The sequence below is a fragment of the Ranitomeya imitator genome, chromosome 10 (genome assembly GCF_032444005.1).
Source record: "Ranitomeya imitator isolate aRanImi1 chromosome 10, aRanImi1.pri, whole genome shotgun sequence".
In the NCBI taxonomy this organism is placed as follows: domain Eukaryota; kingdom Metazoa; phylum Chordata; class Amphibia; order Anura; family Dendrobatidae; genus Ranitomeya; species Ranitomeya imitator.
Window position 1 is genome coordinate 101362483 of NC_091291.1, and position 25262 is coordinate 101387744.

Sequence of the window (25262 nt, forward strand, 5' to 3'; positions counted from 1 at the left end):
GTGACTCATTCCCTGGACAGACTTATGCCCCAGCTCCTGTACAGTGGACTTTTTTTTATGTATCCTGGAAAAGCAATTTATTGGTTTTGGACTTCGGTTTAAATTACCTTGTTTGCCTAATTTGGGGACATCGGAGACCCATTCAGTCACATTGACTGCACATATTTTTTTTTATTTTTTCTTTTATTTATGCACTATTTATTCATTATTTATATTTTCTCATGTTATTATCATTTTTTTTTATACAAAGCTTTTCAATATCAATCACAACGAGTAGCGAGGCCAGGCAGCTTCCCAGCACCATTTTTCCCAGGCTAAGAGAGAGATAAACACATTTTCTCAGTCATTCTGCATCTCCGAGCAGAGCTCTCTTTTTCCAGCACAACCTTCCAGACAGCGGATTCCAGCTCTACCGGTTGCAAATTCCACAACTGCTGTGACAACCACAGATCTAAAGAGGAGAAAATCCCTAAATAAGACGCATTCTCAATAAATGGGTGAGTTAAAAAAAAATCCCTTTTATACCAACGACACAAATACCTGCCTACACAGCATCACTGGGAGAGACAAAAAAAAATCACTTGGAATTTTTTTTATTATTATTTCTGCATCAGTCTAGGTACATATAGGTAATCTGTTTTGCATTTTTGCTATTAGTAGATTATTTATTCGGACATACCATTTAATTTTAGTTTTGTGGTTTTAGAGAATGCTGTGTTTTTTTATACTTTAATTGAAAAAATATAGTCTAAGAATGTATGTAAATGTGCAAATTTATTTATTTATTTATTAGAAACAAAGAATGATCTCATTTTTTTACAATAGTAATTTGGTTCATAACTACCCCGGTTTGCCTGTGTACCACTGACGTTAACATGCAGCCTATGTATTAAAAATGGTCCAAAAAAAATCCAACATTTAATAATCATGTAATAATTGCATTGAATGTTAATTATCAGCGTCAGGTAAATTTAATATAGTCTCTATTTCAGTATAGCTATAGCTTAAATAATATGTCTAATTTAGAAACCTAATTTTCTAACACCGGATTACTTAACTGTTAGTTAAAAGAGGGTTGTCCCCCAATCAAGATTTTATGGCTGTAAAAAATGCATCTTTCACATTGGAGCATCCGATATTCTCTGCATCACGTTCTGTAGGACCCTGCACGTCCATGCACTACAAGCTCAACAGAACTGTGTAATGCTTCATTTCCCCTGTGGCGGCGCTGTGGGGAAATAGGACACTTACCGCCAGATTTCTCCGATTACAGCTGATCATTGGAAGTCCCAGTTTACCATTGTATTATTTGGATTTCAAACTGGTCGTCTTCGTCTCTTACTTAAAGCAGATATAATATACCTATTATAAGGAAACTGAATTTGTGACAATCTTTTTTTATATATATATCATACTCAAATTGTTCTTTTTTTTCCCCAAAAGTCAGGGACTTGGGGGACTAGAGCTCCTTACCTTGTCTTCTCACCTTTCTTAGGTTTCATGTGATCTTTAAAGGGGTTTCCATCAATAAATCTATATAATATCTCAATCTGGGGGGGTTAAGTGGATGTCTGGGCTCGCTGGGTCAAGGAACCCATCACAATGTGGTTGAACATGCTTTACATCTGCCAAGATAAATGTGGGGTAGACTGGTGGGACAGTGACTTTGTTGCTCAAAGGATCTCATATATGAGTGGTATGGAAAAGCAAAAATTTTGGCCATCATTTTTAGAAATCCCCGGTGAGCAGAAAAGTTGTCACAAAGTGAAAAACTTATAGTAATATTTTTAATACCTATTCATACCAGGTCTATAATTCCATATGTTTCCTGTGGTTGGTATTGTCAATCCTTTTTTCAAAACTTAATTCAATTATTACAAGCTTGTGTCTCAAAGTAGCCATGAAGCGGAGTATTCATATCACACAAATGTAATGTTACACAGCCAAAATTCACAGTAGTGACACCATGAAATATGTGATGCTACACGGATGTAATGTCACATGGCAATGATAATGTAAGGGGAGGTTGGGTGGTGGTGTGTCCTTTGAAATACATAGGGTACAGTAGCCCACGGTAACAAAAAAATAATTCAGATATACAAAGGAGACAGTTCAACAACACATTTATTCACAGGGTTAACAAGCCTGATTCTCACCGGTCTTATAAGAGGCAACAAGCTTGATGGTTACAAAGTCTCTCGACAGGCGATGTGCTTGATAGTTACAGATACTCTCTCAAGGGACATTAACTTGAATAGAGGTTGAAGGTATTTACATCAAGCTTCAACTTGTAACACTGCACTGCTTTCTGGGTCTCAGCTCCGCAGCTTCTTTCTTTCACCTAGTGGGTGGATAATGATGGACTATTAGGTGAATGAACTCTTCACTCTCAGGAATGATCCTCTTTCATTCCCTCTGTGATGGCATTCCTTTTTTCTGTAATGATGGTACTCTCATGCTGGTAAGCAGGTCTCCCTAACTGGGTTCAAACTAATCTGATAGAAGTATAGCCTTAAGCTATTTGCACCCACTTGCTCCAACTTGCTAGCTAGCTGTGATGCAGACTGCTGGGCTGCACTGCACAGCTTCACCACCACCTCTAGGTTGCTACATCTGAGTGTGACTGCGATAAATCAGAACCATACAAAGAACCATTAATATTGGTCTGCACCGATGGTTAGACCACCTGAGGAGGTGCCCTGTGCAGAACATTAGAGGAAGACCGCTCCGAGACTAAATATAGCAGAAAAAAATTGGAGCAAACATCCAAAAAATCATGTAAAATATGCGTTTCGCATTGGGCCCCTGAGGAAGCCAACGCGAAATGCACATTGGAGCTTTGCATCGTGGCACCTTAAACATCAGACAATGGGTAAGATCCTGGAGGGCATGGGATGCTTATATACAGTACAGACCAAAAGTTTGGACACACCTTCTCATTTAAAGATATTTCTGTATTTTAATGACTATGAAAATTGTACATTCACACTGAAGGCATCAAAACTATGAATTAACACATGTGGAATTACATACTTAACAAAAAAGTGTGAAACAACTGAAATGATGTCTTATATTCTAGGTTCTTCAAAGTAGCCACTTTTTGCTTTGATGACTGCTTTGCACACTCTTGGCATTCTCTTGATGAGCTTCAAGAGGTAGTCACCGGGAATGGTTTTCACTTCACAGGTGTGCCCTGTCAGGTTTAATAACTGGGATTTCTTGCCTTATAAATGGGGTTGGGACAATCAGTTGTGTTGTGCAGAAGTCTGGTGGATGCACAGCTGATAGTCCTACTGAATAGACTGTTAGAATTTGTATTATGGCAAGAAAAAAGTAGCTAAGTGAAGAAAAATGAGTGGCCATCATTACCTAAAGAAATGATAGTCAGTCAGTCTGAAAAATTGGGAAAACTTTGAAAGTGTCCCCACATGCAGTGGCAAAAATCATCAAGCACTACAAAGAAACTGGCTCACATGAGGACCGCCCCAGGAAAGGAAGACCAAGAGTCACCTCTGCTTCTGAGGATAAGTTTATCCGAGTCACCAGCCTCAGAAATCACAGGTTTTCAGCAGCTCAGATTAGAGACCAGGTCAATGCCACACAGAGTTCTAGCAGCAGACACATCTCTACAACAACTGTTAAGAGGAGACTTTGTGCAGCAGGCCTTCATGGTAAAATAGCTGCTAGGAAACCACTGCTAAGGACATACAACAAGCAGAAGAGACTTGTTTGGGCTAAAGAACACAAGGAATGGACATTAGACCAGTGGAAATCTGTGCTTTGGTCTGATGAGTCCAAATTTGAGATCTTTGGTTCCAACCACCGTGTCTTTGTGCGACTCAGAAAAGGTGAACGGATGGACTCTACATGCCTGGTTCCCACCGTGAAGCATGGAGGAGGAGGTGTGATGGTGTGGCGGTGCTTTGCTGGTGATACTGTTGGGGATTTATTTAAAATTGAAGGCATACTGAACCAGCATGGCTACCACAGCATCTTGCAGCGGCATGCTATTCCATCCAGTTTGCGTTTAGTTGGACCATCATTTATTTTTCAACAGGACAATGACCCCAAACACCTCCAGGCTGTGTAAGGGCTATTTGACCAAGAAGGAGAGTGATGGGGTGCTACGCCAGATGACCTGGCCTCCACAGTCACCAGACCTGAACCCAATCGAGATGGTTTGGGGTGAGCTGGGCCGCAGAGTGAAGGCAAAAGGGCCAACAAGTGCTAAGCATCTCTGGGAACGCCTTCAAGATTGTTGGAAGACCATTTCCGGTGACTACCTCTTGAATCTCATCAAGAGAATGCCAAGATTGTGCAAAGCAGTCATCAAAGCAAAAGGTGGCTACTTTGAAGAACCTAGAATATAAGACATAATTTCAGTTGTTTCACACTTTTTTGTTAAGTACATATTTCCACATGTGTTAATTCATGGTTTTGATGCCTTCAGTGTGAATTTACAATTTTCATAGTCATGAAAATACAGAAAAATCTTTAAATGAGAAGATGTGTCCAAACTTTTAATCTGTGCTGTATGTTTTGGGGGCAGTACTTACTGCATACATTACCGTCCTATTACCCCAGTAGATCCCTTAGGTCTAAAACTGCACTAGGCACTTCACTATATATTAATTACCTAATGTATTAAGGTTGTACATGTCGCCATCCACCTGATCTCAATCTTCATATGTCTCTTGTACTGTTTGCAAATGTTAATGATATGTAGAAATAAATTGTTTATATAAATACAATTTTCTGTAATAAACCTATATATTTTTTACATGATTTTTTGGATGTTTGCTCCAATTTTCTTCTTTTGTTATATCTGAGTGTGATGACTGATCTAAATTGCTGGAAAAAAAACAAAAAACTTAAATGCATAGTGAAAAGGCAAACCCACGCTGTCTTCTGATCCAGCAGTATCACCAGTTCATTAACTCTTTAAATGTCAGGGGTTAAAAGTTACATTGTACTGAGCATGCCTAATTTATTTAGACATGAAATTGCCTAGCCATAATGTTTTGCTGGACCTTTTTTGTTATTCTTTCAATTTTATGGAGCACCTATTTTCATCTCTTTTACAATATCACAGATTATTGACATCACTCATTAGTGGTCTTACAGGGCAGTGGTAACACATAACAGTAATGCTATACAGCAGTGGTGTCACGCAGCAATGATGTCATGTTCACCTGGTGAAGAGGATTTGCTGAACCTTAGGTCTGGATGACCATCTCGGACCATAGGCATTGTATCAGGATAACCAGATGGTAGAAAGAATAGCAGATCTGGATTAGCTATTGACACTTGGAGTGGCATGGAACAGCAGAGCTGGATATGCTAGACAGCACAAGAAACATTGTGGAAAACTTGAATAGCATGTGATAAATGTCATGTGGAACAATAGAGCTGGATGTAGCCTATCTTAGTACAGCAAAGCTGGTATGTGGGTAGGAACCCTGAAGCACTAGAACCATGTGAACAGACATATACATTGGTATAGCGGAACTACGTAGGTGGACAGTACCTTAGAACATTAGAGCTGTGTAGGCAGAGAGGCACATTGGTATATCAGAGCCAATTGTGTGGACAGCACATTGTAGTAGCAGTGCTCGATAGGAAGTCCAGCACCTTGATATAGCAGACACAAGTTTGCCGACAGCATCTGGATATAACAGAGGTGAGTGTGCGGACAGCACCTTGGAAAAGCAAAGAGGAGTTAAATTGGAGCCATAATTTGAGGAGAGTGTAGCAGAGCCCAGCAATGGGTTTGTTTTGAAGCAATGCAATGTTTAAGCAAGTGAGTTTAGTACCTGAATACTCAGGCAGCATGTAGCCACCTGAGCGAACCTAAAAAAAAGGCCTATGAGAGTGACATCAAAGCAATGCCTATGGCACACAGAGTTGTGTTTTCTCATAGGGCCACGTTCACACTATCAGTATTGGGTCAGTAGTTTACCTCAGTATTTGTAAGTCAAAACCAGGAGTGGGTGATAAATACTGAAGTGGTGACGTGTTTCTATTATACTTTTCCTCTGATTGTTCTACTACTGATTTTGAGGTAAAATACTGAGGTAAAATACTGACCAAATACTGAACACGTGAACGTGGCCTACTAGTGATGCCGCACAGTAGTGATGTATGAATGCATTCCTCCAGGATCTGAACTGTGACTTATGTTTTGTAGATGAGTGCGCAGCAACTGAAGACAAAGTCCTGATCTGTGAGAATTCTGACTGTATCGATAAACGACGAGCGGCCAAGGTAGGCGCCCAATCCGGAAAACTCTTCTACATATATTCATCTGACTTCTCTACAAGACACTTACTGCGAGAAATCTTATGCTAGTCCACTTTGGTGATGGGAGATGCGACTTTACACCTAACATGTAGTTGTAGTTTCACATGTAACAGTAATATCTAAGTATAGCGCCATTATTGTAAATTATTCCAACTGGAAAATTAGAATAGAAATATATAGATATATATTTTTAATATGGGACAACAAAGTTGTTTTTAAAAAAAAAAAAAAAAATGGAAAATTTAGGATGTATTAGCCCTGCTTATCAGGGTGAGCGGTGAAAGGAAGGACTTACACAGGCAAAGCTTAATTTGTATGTTACCGAGTTAGTTCTGCTGGAAAATGTCTCAAATGCAAATGTGAAGCGAGTGACAGGCCACCGCGTCTGTCTGAGGTTCACCCCACATTTAGATTTTTGTCGTATTTTAAGCCTCTTAGTAAAATAGTGTACACTATCGGTAAGGCCTGTTTCACACGTCTGTAATGGGGTCCATTTTCCTGAAGAACCAAATTGAGAATATCTTAGAAACCTGTGAGAAGAACCAAGAGAGGTTTGAGTATTGTAGGGATGTGCCGAACTTTACGAAAACAGCACCCTCTGTCGGTGATGTCCTTAAAGGGGGCTAGTGGACTGCTCATTTCAATAGCCGAGCCACATTCCTTCTCTATCATGGCCCCTACAAAAATAAAAGGTACATGGGTGTTACGGTTTCTCCACTCAGTAGCCATTTGTCTATCATATTACACTGTGTGTTGACTATATAAAAAAATGTTCTTGAGTTCCAAATTTTTGTTGCTGGGAGAAGCAATGGGGAACCTTATAATTCTAAGCAAATAAAACATAAGGGCTTTTTTTTAAAAAATTTCTGGACGATCCCTTTAAGTAAAAGTACTATGGACAGTCATCTGTTTGTGATCCAGAAATAACCCCAGATGATTTTCCATCCCTATCGCCATCCTTATGTTCATTTTTGACGTCCATTTTTTGTATATCATAAGTAAAAATAGTATGCAAGGTCAATACATTTTCCTTTTTTAACAACAGCAATAGATCCATTAAAATGGATGCCATGTGGATAGTATCCGGGTGTTGCTGTATACATATAGCATTTGTCTTTTACACCCCATCCAGACAGCCATTTGCGAAATCATCCATTTTTCATCCAAAAAATAAACTTCCATTTCTTACCCTGATTGTCATCGGTATGGAATAATTTTTTATACATCAATACTTTAAACATAATGCAAGGCCAAATACAGTTTCCTATGGTAATAATTGCAATCGATCCCCCCAAAAAAGCTGGATGCTAAATGGATGGTTTCCTTATGCCATCAGCTCCTTTTATACAACCATTGAGTTTAATAGGAGAGTCTGATTCGGAAAATGGATCAGTGTGTTGCATTTAGCAGTTTTCTATTTTTTTGCAAGTAGACCATCAAAAAACAGTACTGGCAAGAAAAATGCTGCATATATTATGTGTGTTTTTATTACTTTTTTTTATTTTGTATGCATTCAATTGAATGGATAAAAGAGTGCAGCAAAAATGCTAAAAGAATTAAAAAAAAAAAACGTAAAAAAATCACCACAGCTCAAAAAATGCAAGGGAAAAAAAACACTGTTACTTAGATTTTAGGAAGCTCATTTATTTGGCTGCTACTGTAAAACACTTTTTTTTCCTTATACAGTTGTTTTACTACATACTGGAAATTACTAGCTCATTGGAGAAATAAAGATGGTCTTAATTGTGAGTCATAAAGTGAACTTCTGACTTTCAGGCTCCATATCTCACCATCCACTACTGCTTCTAACCTGAGACTACCATCATTATATAGACCATCATCTTGGATATCTCATACACTGCATTGTTACTGTTTTGCTCCTGGTTGTGGAAAGATCTTTTTCTTCCATTATACTACAAATCACAACCTGTTCTCACATTCCTTAATAGCTCAGTGTGTTATCAGATTGTTTCCCAAGTGAGAGGTCACTGGTTCAAATCAAGGAGCAGCCATGAAGAATATTTCCCAAGAAAAGAGAATCATCATCCAGCTCATAGATAGTGGTTTTTTTTGGCCAAGAAAATTGCCAAACTGCATCATGTGAGCGCCATGACAGTTGGAAGAATACAAAATGAAATCCATCCATTCAGAAGCCAATAGGTGGATGTCCAGGCAAATATCAGAGTCAACAAGTCGGCTCATCACAAGGTCTATCTGTTCTGGAGCGACAAACACAGCAGTGGAGGAGGCTCGTATGCTCCATAATAGTGAGATCACAGACGTCCAGGCCAGCATCGTGCGACCAACATTACACAAGTCCGGAATGGCGGCTTAAACAAAGGTGAATATCCTCGACTTCAATATCGTCATAAGTAGTGTTGGCTTGAGTTTGCGAAAAAGCATGAAAAGTGGACAGGAGAAGATTGGAGAAGAGTGATTTGGAGCGATGAGAAGAAAGTCAATAGACTAGGCTCTGATGGCTGTGAATGGGTCTGGAAGAAACAAAGGGAAAAGGGGCTAATGGATCGAGAAATTGAAGGAACTGTCACGCTCGGTGGATAAAGACTGATGGGGTTGTTTCACAGCTAAAGGCGTTGGATACTTGACCATGATCAATGGTGGTCTCAATTTTGAGCTATACAGTGGCATGTAAAAGTCTGGGCAACCCTGGTCAAAATTACTGTTAATATATATATATATATATATATATATATATATATATATAATATATATATATATATATATATATATATATATATATATATATATATATATATATATACAGTGGGGCAAAAAAGTATTTAGTCAGTCAGCAATAGTGCAAGTTCCACCACTTAAAAAGATGAGAGGCGTCTGTAATTTACATCATAGGTAGACCTCAACTATGGGAGACAAACTGAGAAAAAAAAAATCCAGAAAATCACATTGTCTGTTTTTTTAACAATTTATTTGCATATTATGGTGGAAAATAAGTATTTGGTCAGAAACAAAATTTCATCTCAATACTTTGTAATATATCCTTTGTTGGCAATGACAGAGGTCAAACGTTTTCTGTAAGTCTTCACAAGGTTGCCACACACTGTTGTTGGTATGTTGGCCCATTCCTCCATGCAGATCTCCTCTAGAGCAGTGATGTTTTTGGCTTTTCGCTTGGCAACACGGACTTTCAACTCCCTCCAAAGGTTTTCTATAGGGTTGAGATCTGGAGACTGGCTAGGCCACTCCAGGACCTTGAAATGCTTCTTACGAAGCCACTCCTTCGTTGCCCTGGCGGTGTGCTTTGGATCATTGTCATGTTGAAAGACCCAGCCACGTTTCATCTTCAATGCCCTTGCTGATGGAGGGAGGTTTGCACTCAAAATCTCACGATACATGGCCCCATTCATTCTTTCATGTACCCGGATCAGTCGTCCTGGGCCCTTTGCAGAGAAACAGCCCCAAAGCATGATGTTTCCACCACCATGCTTTACAGTAGGTATGGTGTTTGATGGATGCAACTCAGTATTCTTTTTCCTCCAAACACGACAAGTTGTGTTTCTACCAAACAGTTCCAGTTTGGTTTCATCAGACCATAGGACATTCTCCCAAAACTCCTCTGGATCATCCAAATGCTCTCTAGCAAACTTCAGATGGGCCCGGACATGTACTGGCTTAAGCAGTGGGACACGTCTGGCACTGCAGGATCTGAGTCCATGGTGGCGTAGTGTGTTACTTATGGTAGGCCTTGTTACATTGGTCCCAGCTCTCTGCAGTTCATTCACTAGGTCCCCCCGCGTGGTTCTGGGATTTTTGCTCACCGTTCTTGTGATCATTCTGACCCCACGGGGTGGGATTTTGCGTGGAGCCCCAGATTGAGGGAGATTATCAGTAGTCTTGTATGTCTTCCATTTTCTAATTATTGCTCCCACTGTTGATTTCTTCACTCCAAGCTGGTTGGCTATTGCAGATTCAGTCTTCCCAGCCTGGTGCAGGGCTACAATTTTGTTTCTGGTGTCCTTTGACAGCTCTTTGGTCTTCACCATAGTGGAGTTTGGAGTCAGACTGTTTGAGGGTGTGCACAGGTGTCTTTTTATACTGATAACAAGTTTAAACAGGTGCCATTACTACAGGTAATGAGTGGAGGAAAGAGGAGACTCTTAAAGAAGAAGTTACAGGTCTGTGAGAGCCAGAAATCTTGATTGTTTGTTTCTGACCAAATACTTATTTTCCACCATAATATGCAAATAAATTGTTAAAAAAACAGACAATGTGATTTTCTGGATTTTTTTTTCTCAGTTTGTCTCCCATAGTTGAGGTCTACCTATTATGTAAATTACAGACGCCTCTCATCTTTTTAAGTGCTGGAACTCGCACTATTGCTGACTGACTAAATACTTTTTTGCCCCACTGTATATATATATATGTGTGTAATTGTTTTACATTTTAAAAATTACAAAAATGAAAATGAGCCGATTTAACAGTTTGGGCACCCTTGGAGATTTGTGTGCTCAGATAACTTTGACCAAGGTTTCAGACCTTAAGTAGCCTGTTAAGGTTCTGGCTTGTTCACTATCATTGTTAGGAAAGGCCAGGTGATGCAAATTTCTTAGCTTTATAAAAACTCAGCCTCCTCTAACCTTGTGCCAAAAAACTGCAGCCATGGGTTGTTCTAAGCAACTGCCTAGTACTATGAAAATTAAAATGGTGGAGGCCCATAAAGCAGGAGAAGACATAAGAAGATAGCAAGGTGTTTTCAAACTACCCTTTCCTCAGTTTGAAATGTAATTAAGAAATTGCAGTTAAAAGAAATAGTCGAGGTCAAGATAAGGTCTGGAAAACCAAGCAAAGTTTCAATGAGAGCTGCCAATGGGATTGCTAGAGAGGAAAATCAGAACCCCTGCTTGACTGTATAAAAGACCTACAGAAAGATGTAGCAGACTCTGGAGTTGCGGTACGTTGTTCTAACATTCAGAGACACCTGCACAAATATGGCCTTCGTGAAAGAGTCATGAGAAGAAAACCTCTCCTGCATCCTCACCATAAAATTCAGCTTCAGAAGTTTGCAAAAGAACATCTAAACAAGCCTTGTGCATTTTGGAAATAAGTCCTGTGGACCAATGAGGTTAAAATAGAAATCTGTGGCCACAATGAACAAAGGTACGTGTAGAGAAAAAAAGGGCACAGAATTTCAGGAAAAGAACATCTCGCCAACCATTAAGCATGGGGGTGGATCAATCATGCTTTGGAGTTGTGTTTCAGCCAATGGCATGGGGAACATTTCACAGGTAGAGGAAAGAATGGATAAAATGAAATTTCAACAAATTCTTGATGCAAACATAACACCATCTGTAAAAAAAAGCTCAAGTTGAAAAGAGGTTGTCTTCTACAAAGGGATAACGATCCTAAACACACATCAAAATCCACAATAAACAACCTCAAAAGGTGTAAGCTGATGGTTTTTCAATGGCCCTCACAGTCCTCTGATCTGAATATCATTGAAGATCTGTAGCTAGACCTCAAAATAGCAGTACATGCAAGACAACCCAGGAATCTCACAGAATCAGAAGAATTTTCCAAGGAAGATTGGATGAAAATCCTTCAAACAAGAAATTAAATACTTTAGTCTGGCTACAAAAAGCATTTACAAGCTGTGATACTTTCAAAAGGGGTGCTACTAGGTATTAACCATGCAGGGTGCTCAAACTTTTGCATTGGCCCATTTTCCTTTTTTAATTTTTAAAATGTAAAACATGAAGAAATATATATTTTTTTGTCTATAATATAAAGGAAATATGTCATCTTTAACTTTAGGCCTTTTACAGATTATTCAATCTTCAATTTGCTTAACTGTTCACAATAACAGTAATTTTGACCAAACTTTTACATGCCACTGTATGCGAGTATCCTACAAATCGAGTTACTTTGTACAATCGAGTACTCTGGGTATGAAAAGGACAACATAATTGTTGTGAGTTCTGTTTTTGGGCTCCCTCTGGTGGTTACTGATGGTACTGGGTGATTTGTGTTCTGCTGTCTCTGGTGTCCACCTGTTCTATTAGGATTTGGGAGTTTCCTATTTAACCGGGCTTTCTTGTCATTTCCCCGCCGGCTATCAAGGTTATCAGAATGTTTTGTTACCTCAGCTTCTGGCTTCAGTAATCTTCAGGACAAGCTAAGTTTTTGATTATCTTGTTCCACGTTTTGCTTTATTTTTGTCTTGTCCAGCTTGCATATAATTGTTTCTTTGCTGCTGGTTGCTCTAGCGGGCTGTAATTGCTCCTCATGTTCCATGAGTTGGAACATGAGTTCAAGTAATTACAGGATGGTTTTATGAAGGGTTTTTTGCTGACCGCGCAGTTTACTTTTGTATCCTCTGCTATCTAGTTTTAGCGGGCCTCATTTTGCTGAATCTGTTTTCATACTGTGTATGTGCCTTCCTCTCATTTCACCGTCATTATATGTGGGGGCTGCTATTTCTGTGGGGTATTTCTCTGGAGGCAAGAGAGGTCTGTGTTTCTTCTAATAGGGGAAGTTAGATCTTCGGCTGGTGCGAGACGTCTAGGATCAACGTAGGCACGTTCCCCGGCTATTGTTATTTGTGTGTTCAGGTTTAGGGTCGCGGTCAGCTTAGGTTCCATCACCCTAGAGCTCGTTGGTGCTTGTCCTTTTGTGATTCCCTGCCATTGGAATCATGACAGTATAGCCGGCCAAAAATGTTTGGGCTGAAGTAGGAGGAAAAGTAGTCTGAGGAAGTTTTTTTTTTTTTTTTCTCCTCTGAGGTTGCTGCCTAGCCCTAATTGCAGCCTGGCTGATTTTTTTTTTCCTCCTCTTAATCCTTGAATGGCTCTGACCTTAGCTGTTTATCATGGACGTCCAGAGTTTAGCTTCCAGCTTGAATAATCTTGCTGCTAAGGTTCAAAATATACAAGATTTTGTTGTACATGCTCCTATGTCTGAACCTAGAATTCCTATTCCAGAGTTCTTTGCTGGAGATAGATCTAGTTTTCTGAATTTTAGGAACAATTGCAAGCTGTTCCTTTCTTTGAAATCTCGCTCTTCTGGAGACCCTGCTCAGCAGGTTAAGATTATTATATCTTTCCTGCGGGGTGACCCTCAAAATTGGGCATTTGCATTGGCACCAGGGGATCCTGCGTTGCTTAATGTGGATGCGTTTTTTCTGGCATTGGGTTTGCTCTATGAGGAACCTAACCAAGAGATTCAGGCTGAAAAAGCTTTATTAGCTCTCTCTCAGGGACAAGATGAAGCAGAAATATATTGTCAAAAATTTCGGAAATGGTCAGTGCTTACTCAGTGGAATGAGTGCGCCCTGGCTGCAAAGTTCAGAGATGGCCTTTCTGAGGCCATTAAAGATGTTATGGTGGGGTTCCCTGCGCCTACGGGTCTGAATGAGTCTATGACTATGGCTATTCAGATTGATCGGCGTTTACGGGAGCGCAAACCTGTGCACCATTTGGCGGTGTCTTCTGAACAGGCACTTGAGACAATGCAATGTGATAGAGTTCAGTCTAGAAGTGAACGGCAAAACTATAGGCGGAAAAATGGGTTGTGCTTTTATTGTGGTGATTCAGCTCATGTTATATCAGCATGCTCTAAACGCACAAAAAAGGTTGATAAGTCTGTTGCCATTAGTACTTTACAGTCTAAGTTCATTCTGTCTGTGACTCTGATTTGCTCATTATCATCCATTTCCGTCGATGCCTATGTAGATTCAGGCGCTGCCCTGAGTCTTATGGATTGGTCATTTGCCAAGCGATCTGGGTTTAGTCTTGAGCCTCTGGAAGTCCCTATTCCTTTGAAGGGAATTGACTCTACACCTTTAGCTATGAATAAACCTCAGTACTGGACACAAGTGACCATGCGTATGACACCCGTTCATCAGGAGGTGATTCGCTTCCTGGTATTGTATAATTTACATGATGTTCTAGTACTTGGTCTGCCATGGTTACAAACTCATAATCCAGTCCTTGACTGGAAAACAATGTCTGTGTTAAGCTGGGGATGTCAGGGGGTTCATGATGATGCACCTCCGATTTCTATCGCTTCATCTACTCCTTCTGAGGTTCCTGTATTTTTGTCGGATTATCGGGATGTTTTTGAGGAGCCTAAGCTCAGTTCGCTTCCTCCTCACAGGGATTGCGATTGTGCTATAAATTTAATTCCTGGTAGTAAATTTCCTAAAGGTCGTTTGTTCAATCTGTCAGTGCCAGAGCATACTGCTATGCGGGATTATGTTAAGGAGTCCTTGGAAAAGGGACATATCCGTCCATCTTCGTCCCCTTTGGGAGCAGGTTTTTTTTTCGTGGCCAAGAAAGATGGGTCCTTGAGGCCTTGTATAGATTATCGTCTTTTGAATAAGATTACCGTAAAATATCAGTATCCTTTGCCTTTGTTGACTGATTTGTTTGCTCGCATTAAGGGGGCTAAATGGTTCACTAAGATTGATCTCCGGGGTGCGTATAATCTTATACGAATAAAGCAAGGTGATGAGTGGAAAACCGCATTTAATACGCCTGAGGGCCATTTTGAGTATTTGGTAATGCCTTTCGGACTTTCTAATGCTCCTTCAGTCTTCCAGTCCTTTATGCACGATATTTTCCATGAATATCTGGATAAATTTATGATTGTGTATTTGGATGATATTTTGTTTTTTTCTGATGACTGGGAGTCTCATGTTCAGCAGGTCAGGAAGGTGTTTCAGGTCCTGCGGGCTAATTCCTTGTTTGTAAAGGGCTCAAAGTGTCTCTTTGGAGTCCAGAAGATTTCTGTCTTGGGGTATATTTTTTCCCCTTCTACTATTGAGATGGATCCCGTCAAGGTTCGGGCTATTTGTGACTGGACGCAGCCTGCATCTCTTAAGAGTTTGCAGAAGTTCTTGGGCTTTGCTAATTTCTATCGTCGTTTTATAACTAATTTTTCTAGTGTTGTTAAGCCTTTGACGGATTTGACTAAGAAGGGTGCTGATGTTGCTGATTGGTCTCCTGCGGCTGTGGAGGCCTTTCAGGAACTTAAACGCCGGTTTTCTTCTGCTCCTGTGTTGCGTCAGCCTGATGTTTCGCTTCCTTTCCAAGTTGAGGTTGATGCTTCCGAGATTGGAGCGGGGGCGGTTTTGTCACAGAGAAGCTCCGATTGCTCGGTGATGAAGCCATGTGCGTTCTTTTCTAGAAAATTTTCGCCCGCTGAGCGGAATTATGATGTGGGTAATCGGGAACTTTTGGCCATGAAGTGGGCATTTGAGGAGTGGCGTCATTGGCTGGAGGGTGCTAGACATCGTGTGGTGGTCTTGACTGATCACAAAAATCTGATTTACCTTGAGTCTGCCAGGCGTCTGAATCCTAGACAGGCTCGTTGGTCACTGTTTTTCTCTCGTTTCAATTTTGTGGTTTCATACCTGCCAGGTTCAAAGAATGTGAAGGCGGATGCTCTTTCTAGGAGTTTTGTGCCTGACTCCCCTGGAAATTCTGAGCCCACTGGTATCCTTAGGGATGGGGTGATTTTGTCGGCCGTCTTCCCAGACTTGTGACGTGCTTTGCAGGAGTTTCAGGCGGGTAAACCTGATCGTTGTCCGCCTGAGAGACTGTTTGTTCCGGATAGTTGGACCAGTAGAGTCATCTCCGAGGTCCATTCTTCTGCGTTGGCAGGTCATCCTGGAATATTTGGTACTAGAGACTTGGTGGCCAGGTCTTTTTGGTGGCTTTCCTTGTCGAGGGATGTGCGTTCTTTTGTGCAGTCTTGTGGGGTTTGTGCTCGGGCTAAGCCTTGCTGTTCTCGAGCCAGTGGATTGTTGTCACCTTTGCCTATCCCGAAGAGGCCTTGGACGCACATTTCCATGGACTTTATTTCGGATCTCCCTGTCTCTCAAAAAATGTCCGTCATCTGGGTTGTGTGTGACCGCTTTTCTAAAATGGTTCATCTTGTACCCTTGCCTAAGTTGCCTTCCTCCTCTGAGTTGGTCCCTCTGTTTTTCCAGAACGTGGTTCGTTTGCATGGGATTCCGGAGAACATCGTTTCTGACAGGGGATCCCAGTTTGTGTCTAGATTTTGGCGGACGTTCTGTGCTAAGATGGGCATTGATTTGTCCTTTTAGTCTGCATTCCATCCTCAGACGAATGGCCAGACGGAGCGAACTAATCAGACCTTGGAAACTTATTTGAGGTGTTTTGTTTCTGCTGATCAGGATGACTGGGTTACCTTTTTGCCGCTGGCCGAGTTTGCCCTTAATAATCGGGCTAGTTCTGCTACCTTGGTTTCTCCTTTCTTTTGTAATTCGGGGTTTCATCCTCGTTTTTCCTCTGGTCAGGTGGAGCCTTCTGATTGTCTTGGAGTGGACACGGTGGTGGATAGGTTGCATCAGATTTGGAGTCATGTGGTGGACAATTTGAAGTTGTCCCAGGAGAAGGCTCAGCAGTTTGCTAATCGCCGTCGCCGCGTGGGTCCTCGACTTCGTGTTGGGGACTTGGTGTGGTTGTCTTCTCGTTTTGTTCCTATGAAGGTCTCTTCTCCTAAGTTCAAGCCTCGGTTCATCGGTCCTTATAGGATCTTGGAAATTCTTAACCCTGTGTCGTTTCGTTTGGATCTCCCGGCATCGTTTGCTATTCATAATGTGTTCCATCGGTCGTTGTTGCGGAGGTATGAGGTACCTGTTGTTCCTTCGCTTGAGCCTCCTGCTCCGGTGCTGGTGGAGGGAGAATTGGAGTATGTTGTGGAGAAGATCTTGGATTCTCGTGTTTCCAGACGGAAACTCCAATATTTGGTCAAGTGGAAGGGTTATGGTCAGGAGGATAATTCTTGGGTGGTTGCCTCTGATGTTCATGCTAAGGATTTGGTCCGCGCTTTTCATAGGGCTCATCCTGGTCGCCCTGGTAGTTCTCGTGAGGGTTCGGTGACCCCTCCTCAAGGGGGGGGTACTGTTGTGAGTTCTGTTTTTGGCTCCCTCTGGTGGTTACTGATGGTACTGGGTGATTTGTGTTCTGCTGTCTCTGGTGTCCACCTGTTCTATTAGGATTTGGGAGTTTCCTATTTAACCGGGCTTTCTTGTCATTTCCCCGCCGGCTATCAAGGTTATCAGAGTGTTTTGTTACCTCAGCTTCTGGCTTCAGTAATCTTCAGGACAAGCTAAGTTTTTGATTTTCTTGTTCCACGTTTTGCTTTATTTTTGTCTTGTCCAGCTTGCATATAATTGTTTCTTTGCTGCTGGTTGCTCTAGCGGGCTGTAATTGCTCCTCATGTTCCATGAGTTGGAACATGAGTTCAAGTAATTACAGGATGGTTTTTTGAAGGGTTTTTTGCTGACCGCGCAGTTTACTTTTGTATCCTCTGCTATCTAGTTTTAGCGGGCCTCATTTTGCTGAATCTGTTTTCATACTGTGTATGTGCCTTCCTCTCATTTCACCGTCATTATATGTGGGGGGCTGCTATTTCTGTGGGGTATTTCTCTGGAGGCAAGAGAGGTCTGTGTTTCTTCTAATAGGGGAAGTTAGATCTTCGGCTGGTGCAAGACGTCTAGGATCAACGTAGGCACGTTCCCCGGCTATTGTTATTTGTGTGTTCAGGTTTAGGGTCACGGTCAGCTTAGGTTCCATCACCCTAGAGCTCGTTGGTGCTTGTCCTTTTGTGATTCCCTGCCATTGGAATCATGACACATAATGTTCCAGCAGGACAATGACCAAAAGCATACATTGGTGAAAAAATTGTTCAATGACCATGAAGTAGAGGAACTGGATTGGCCCTCACAGTCCCCAGACCTCCATTCAATACTTGCGGGTAGAGTTGAAGAAAAAGCTGTATACATTCCCAAGTGAGGCGACCGGTATGCACCAACTTTGGGAATGTGTAGAAGAGACCAGGGATCAGATTTTGGTCGAGACATGCTGGAATATGATCAAGAGCTGCCCAGAAGGATTCAGGCAGGGCTGAAAGCCAAAGGTGGATTTACAAAACACTAACAAAATAATAAAAATTTAAATTTAGAGTTTTAGGAGCAAAACAGTAATAATGCAGTGACATGACAAGAATCTGCAGAACTAATCATATGCTAAATAGTTACAAGTCAAATTTATGTATGAGACAGCCAAGAGAATTGTCTATAAAATGATGGTAGTCTCAAGTTCGAAGCAGTAGTGGACGGTGAGATATGGAGCCTGGAAGTCAGAAGTTCAAATTATTGTTACCCTTTTGCTCATCAGTGTATGCATAAGGAAGTCTGTGCGTTTCTTTTGTAATTGTTTTTCAAGCAGCTTCCTAATATAAAATAAACTAGGCCTTCTGTAAGTGGATAAAATTACGAGACAAATTATCAGCCTCTCATCGGGTGGCCTGCCGGGGCCATAATTGGCTGACCACATAGATTACAGGGATGTTACGTCTAAACTTACCAGAACTGACAAGGACTTGCCTTAATCCACTCGACTCTTACTGTAAAGCTTAGCGGATTTAACGTTGGTTATCTCACCGGAGATCATATTCGCTGCTGGTTTCCAATGGTAAAAACAGTAAAACCTCACACAGATAGTGTCTGTCTGCAGCATGGAAGACGATGGCGTCAAGGTAAGAGATGGAAAATGAGCCTGTATTATGCATTGTATATATTCATGCAAATGTATTATTCTATTACTAGTAGTGGTATTATATTACCACTAACAATCTATCAGTGAGATCCAATCGTCAGCTGGTGCAGGTTCTTGGCACAATATATACCAGAGAGGACACGGCATGTAGCGCTAAAGAATAAGGTTGCCTCCTGGGGCTGGTTCTTACCACCATTCATCCCAGAGAAGAGGAGAAAACAGCTAAAAAGAATGGGGGTCCCTCCTGGTACTTGGTATTGGCACCATTCATCCCAGGAAAGAGGGGGAAAATAGCCAAAAAGAATGGGGTCCTTCCTGACGCTTCATATTGGCACCATTCATCCCAGAAAAAGGGGTAAAATAGCAAAAAAGAATGGGGCCCTTCCTGACCTTTGGTATTAGCACCATTCATCCCAGAAAAAAAGGGTAATGTAGCCAAAAAGAATGGGGATCCTTCCTGATGCTTGTTATTGGCAACATTAATTCAAGAGAAAAGGGGAGGTACAGACAAAAGGAATGGGGATCCTTCCTGACGCTTGGTATTGGCATCATTCTTCCCAGAAAAGAGGGGGAAAATGGCCAAAAAGAATGAGGTCCTTCCTGACGCTTGGTATTAACACCATTCATCCCAGAAAAAGGGGGAATGTAGCCAAAAATAATGGGGATCCTTCCTGATGCTTGTTATTGGCAACATTCATTCAAGAGAAAAGGGGAGGTACAGACAAAAGGAATGGGGATCCCTCCTGACGCTTGGTATTGGCATCATTCATCCCAGAAAAGAGGGGGAAAATGGCCAAAAAGAATGGGGTCCTTCCTGACGCTTGGTATTGGCACCATTCATCCCAGAAAAGAAGGGGAAAATAGCCAAAAAGAATGGGGTCCTTCCTGACGCTTGGTATTGGCACCATTCATCCAAAAAAAGAGGTGGAATGTAGCCAAAAAGAATGGGGCCCTTCCTGGGGCTTGGTATTAGCAAAATTCATCCCAGGAAAAAGTGGGAATGTGGCCAAAAAGAATGGGGATCCCTCCTGATGTTTGTTATTGGTACCATTCATTCAAGAGAAAAGGGGAGGTACAGACAAAAGGAATGGGGATCCCTCCTGACGCTTGGTATTGTCATTCATCCCAGAAAAGAGGGGGAAAATGGCCAAAAAGAATGGGGATCTCTTCTGATGCTTGTTATTGGCATCATTCATTCAAGAGAAAAGGGGTACAGACAAAAGGAATGGACATTGCTGCTGATTATGGTTCTTGTTACCAAGAGGGGTAAGATACCTGAAATTATGATAATTAGACTGTGTAAAACTCCTCCTAAAACGACTAGAAGTATGAGTGTAAAATAGCCTCAGTGGCCAGTGTGAAAAATGTGCGATCTCTAATTTTCCTTTTTTATATAAATATGGATTGTGATATAAAAAACTGACTTTTTTTTAAAACAAATGTGTGTAACTCAAAAAACAGATATGCACAATATATTGTTTTCTGATGACATATTCCTTTAAATACGGAAGGTAGATCTGCGATGGAAGCGTTCTCTTCCCAATGTGCCCAAAGCAACTTTCATTATTCAGAAACAACATCTCTGGGGGCCGATCCTAAAAATAACATCCGTACCTCTGTCCTTACACTACCCACTGAGCCCACCATCTCCACGGAAGATAACATAGCCCTGCTGCATAAACACAAGCGTACAGATATAGTAATAATATTATAAGGCGTATTTGTGTTACGAGATTTCTCTGCAGCTAAATCTTATACAAGGCAGAAGCAGATTAGATGAAGGATGTTCCGAATGTTATCTAAAGACAAAACTGGAGTTTTGCTTTTCCAAATTGTTATATGTAAAACTAAACGAGTGACCCAGATGTAAAAATGATGGCGCCACATACAGTTTGTACTTAAACATCCTGTAGACTTTGCCTTTGTATATGGACGTAGAGTGAATGTTCCTTACACACGCTTAGATACAGCGTCGGACTGGAGCACCTTGGGCCCACCAGAGAAAATCATTCTTGGGGCCCACTATGTAGCTACATAGAAATAAATACAAGGCCACCAATTGTGCGGTAAAACACGTTAATATCAGTACACGTCTTAATGATATAGCACGAGATGGGGTAGCCTCCCTCATCTATATATATAAAGATGAGTGTATGTAAGTGTGTATGCATCAAGCCACGCCCACTCCACATAGCCCCACCCCCGCCGCATAGCAGGCACAGGCCACATCTAGCTCCGCCGTGTCTAGAATGGAGTTGCTCCTGTGAGGCATGGCGTCAAGGGAAAGGAAGGAGCCTCATGGATAGAGATGTGAGGGGGAAAATGAGAGAAGTGCGGTGCTGCTGCAGTATGAGGCTGTGTATAGGGAAGAGTGAAGCGCTGCAGGTGGAGGCTGCGCAGAAGGCCACATTCACACGTTCAGTATTTGGTCAGTATTTTACCTCGGTATTTATAAGCCAAACCCACGAGTGGGAGAAAAATATATAAGTGGTGACATGTTTCTAATAAACGTCTCCTCTGATTGTTGTACTGCAAGTTTTAGCTTACAAATACTGAGGTAAAAATACTGACCAAATAATGTGTGAGCGAGGTCTAATACAGGAGATGACACACAGGTATATACTATATACAGGAGGAGATGACACACAGGTATATACTATATACAGGAGGAGATGACACACAGGTATATACTATATACAGGAGGAGATGACATACAGGTATATACTATATACAGGGGGAGATGACATACAGGTATATACTATATACAGGAGGAGATGACATACAGGTATATACTATATACAGGAGGAGATCACACCCAGGTATATACTATATACAGGAGGAGATGACACACAGGTATATACTATATATACAGGAGGAGATGACACACAGGTATATACTATATACAGGAGTAGATGACACACAGGTATATACTATATACAGGAGGAGATGACACACAGGTATATACTATATACAGGAGGAGATGACACACAGGTATATACTATATACAGGAGGAGATGACACACAGGTATATACTATATACAGGGGGAGATGACATACAGGTATATACTATATACAGGAGGAGATGACACACAGGTATATACTATATACAGGAGGAGATGACACACAGGTATATACTATATACAGGAGATGACATACATGTATATACTATATACAGGAGGAGATGACATACAGGTACATACTATATACAGGAGATGACACACAGATATATACTACATACTGGAGGAGATGACATACTGGTGTATACTATATACAGGAGGAAATGACATACAGGTACATACTATATACAGGAGGAGATGACATACATGTACATACTATATACAGGAGGAGATGACACACAGGTATATATTATATACAGGAGGAGATGACACACAGGTATATACTATATACAGGAGGAGATGACACACAGGTATATACTATATACAGGAGGAAATGACATACAGGTATATAATATATTCAGGGGGAGATGACATACATGTATATTCTATATACAGGAGGAGATGACACACAGATATATACTATATACAGGAGGAGATGACATACAGGTACATACTATATACAGGAGGAGATGACATACAGGCACATACTATATACAGGAGGAGATGACACACAGATATATACTATATACAGGAGGAAATGACATACAGGTACATACTATATACAGGATGAGATGACATACAGGTATATACTATATACAGGAGGAGATGACATGCAAGTATATACTATATACAGCAAGCCCTATTCTGCCGGCACCTACCTCCGTCCGACCCTGATAACTGGCAGTGTTAGCTGCAGCCGTAGGCTTCCTGCTGCTCAGCGATCACTTGTGCCCGCTACTAAAGGGAATGAATATTCAATGCTCTCCACTCCCATGGGCTTGGAGAGCAGTAAATATTCATTTTCTTTATTAGCAGGCACCTGTGATCGCCCAGCTGCTGCTGGAACTGGCGGCTACGGCTAACACTACCACACTTACACCATAAGAGTAGGTTCACACCACCTTATAAAAGAATCGTTCAGAGTTTCATCCCGAAAATTGTAATCCGTGCACAATCCGTTTTTACAGCAGTAGATATTAATCTGTTACAGGACTATTTACAGTTTCCTAGGTTACAGAATTACAAAGTATCTGTAAAGATCGGATACTTTACTGTGGTATACAATTCAATGTATCACAGGAAGCAGAAATTTTGAAAAAGAAAGAGTACAGAATTGATCATTTTAGACTCATTAATGGAGGACCCCTTTATATAATGTCTGTGTGATATTGTTATATAACGGTATTTTTCTTTTTGCTTCTTTGTAAGTTACATAACGCTTCCCTCATCGGTTTCATGGTGACTTCATACATGGAGCAATCAGTTTCTTGAACAGCTAACCATCTGTGGTGACAACTGTGCTCACGTTACCTCCTCCACTACATCTGCTTCAGGCTGTGTGCGAGCGTAATTATTGATGAAGCAAATCCAAATAGGACAATACTAAGCGAAGATAGATGGTCTTAAAGGGTTATGCTTATATGCTTACCTTACCAATTACCCCACTGCTGGTTTTGTGAGTCCCACTGCCATTGCATTGTGTTTCAATAAAAACTGCAATCCTTAATTTGGCCTGTGGAGGCACTGTAGTAAAATAAACGCTTGCTGCCTTGTTGCATCAAAAATTAGAGCTCCGCAATAAGATATCCTGAATTGCAGTAATTATACTACTAATTGAGTAGGCCATCATCTGTGCCACTGATATGTGTGAGTTAAGACCATTTTAGTCTGAAGGGTCTATGAAAATTCCTAGGGAACCATTTTCCTTTTAAGTCATGTAAAGTAAAATTAAATTAGAAAGTTTGTCCAATATTCCAGATCTTCTGTCACGGGTGTGTCAGGTGTGACAGACAGTCATTCTGCATCCAGCTGTAGAAGGTCATTGCGCTTGGCTCTGCAGGCAAATTCTGGATCTTGCATCTATGCTGTAGAGTTATATCCTCCTCCCTCTAGGAGCTATCAGTCATCTCCACCATCTGCTGCTGATTAACACACCCTTGCTGGAGGCTTAAATACCTTTAGTCTCTTCAGCAAGGTGCCAGGGATAGCTCTACTTACTTGTATGTTGGAACTGCTAGAAGTCGACTAGTTTTTTATAGGAGCCTCTAGGAGGATTTCTGGCGTGAGCTCTCTTGTGTCATCTCAAGCTAATTGTATTCCCTCATTTGTCTTCCTGCTTTGTCTTTAGTTGTAGTTGGGGCTGACTAGTGCACACCTCATCCCCTCCCTATCCAGGGCCTATCATTAGGGGCATTCAGGGATTAGGTTCCTGCTCGATGATAGGTGCAGAACCTATTTAGGAACATTAGGACAGACAGGGTGTTTTCAGATCTGTCTAGGGGTCTCCATTCCCCCCTTTCCTAGTGTCTGGGCTACCCCACCCTCTTCCCGTTGTTGTGCACCTAGCTTCTCCCTCACCCAGCGTGACATCTTCCTTTTTGTCTGGGGTGGTGTGCTCCTGGAGACAGTATCTATCTACCTATCTATTTATATATCCTATTCATCTATCTATCTATCTATCTATTATCAATCTATCTATTATCTATCTATCTGTCTGCTATTTATCTATTTATTATCTATCTATTATCTGTCGATCTATTATTTATCTATCTACCTTGTAATGCATGCTGCAGCGCAGTAGCACACAACCTCCACCAGGGGGTGCGGGTGAAGGAAAACAGGTACACTCACAGTGAAATCATAGAGCAGCAGGCAGCAGCCACTAGGTGGCAAAAGAGTAGTCAGAAAAAGCTGGGTCAGCAACAGAGAGGGAACAAAGTACCAGAGGTCACAGTAATACACATGGTCCGAAGCAAGCCAAAGAAGTCAGAGCCGATCGGGAGCAGGAAAGCCAGAGATGCAAGACAGTGAAACAGGTCAGAGGACGAGCCAAGTCAAGTACGAAGGGGTCACAACACGGAGAGTGAGTACTACAACGAGCGAAGTCCAGGGGAACACAGGAATGGGACCTAGGTAAACGGGCATGTCAGCTGCTCAAAACAGAGACAGGAACTATAACTGACACTGCTTGCAGGTAACAGCAGACTGAAATAGCCAGACAAATCCCAAAACGAGGCAAGGAAGATTAACCCCCACATGACCATCCCGGACAGAGAATAATCAGAAACAAACCCCGGACTGGATCATGACATATCTATTATCTATCTACCTATTATCTATCTATTATCTATCGATCTATTATCTATTATCTATCTACCTATTATTTATCTTTCATCTATCTATCTATTATCTATCTATTATCTATCGATCTATTATCTATTATCTATCTATTAACTATATCATACCTATCTATTTATATATTTATTATCTATCTATCTATCTA

General features: G+C 41.2%; 1 protein-coding gene across 2 annotated transcripts in view; it reads left to right on the forward strand.

Annotated features, from left to right (window-relative positions):
- Window positions 1–352: 352 nt before the first annotated feature.
- The window catches only part of PLEKHG5 (pleckstrin homology and RhoGEF domain containing G5), a 321116-nt gene continuing 296206 nt past the window's right edge, over window positions 353–25262 (forward strand). For both annotated transcript variants that reach the window (XR_011315486.1, XM_069741635.1), the window contains exons 1-2: window positions 353–497; window positions 6188–6264. Coding sequence is in view for 1 of the 2 variants with exons in the window: in XM_069741635.1 (XP_069597736.1) it covers window positions 494–497; window positions 6188–6264 (81 nt within the window). In the remaining variant the exon portion in view is untranslated. The remainder of the gene's footprint in view (window positions 498–6187; window positions 6265–25262) is intronic.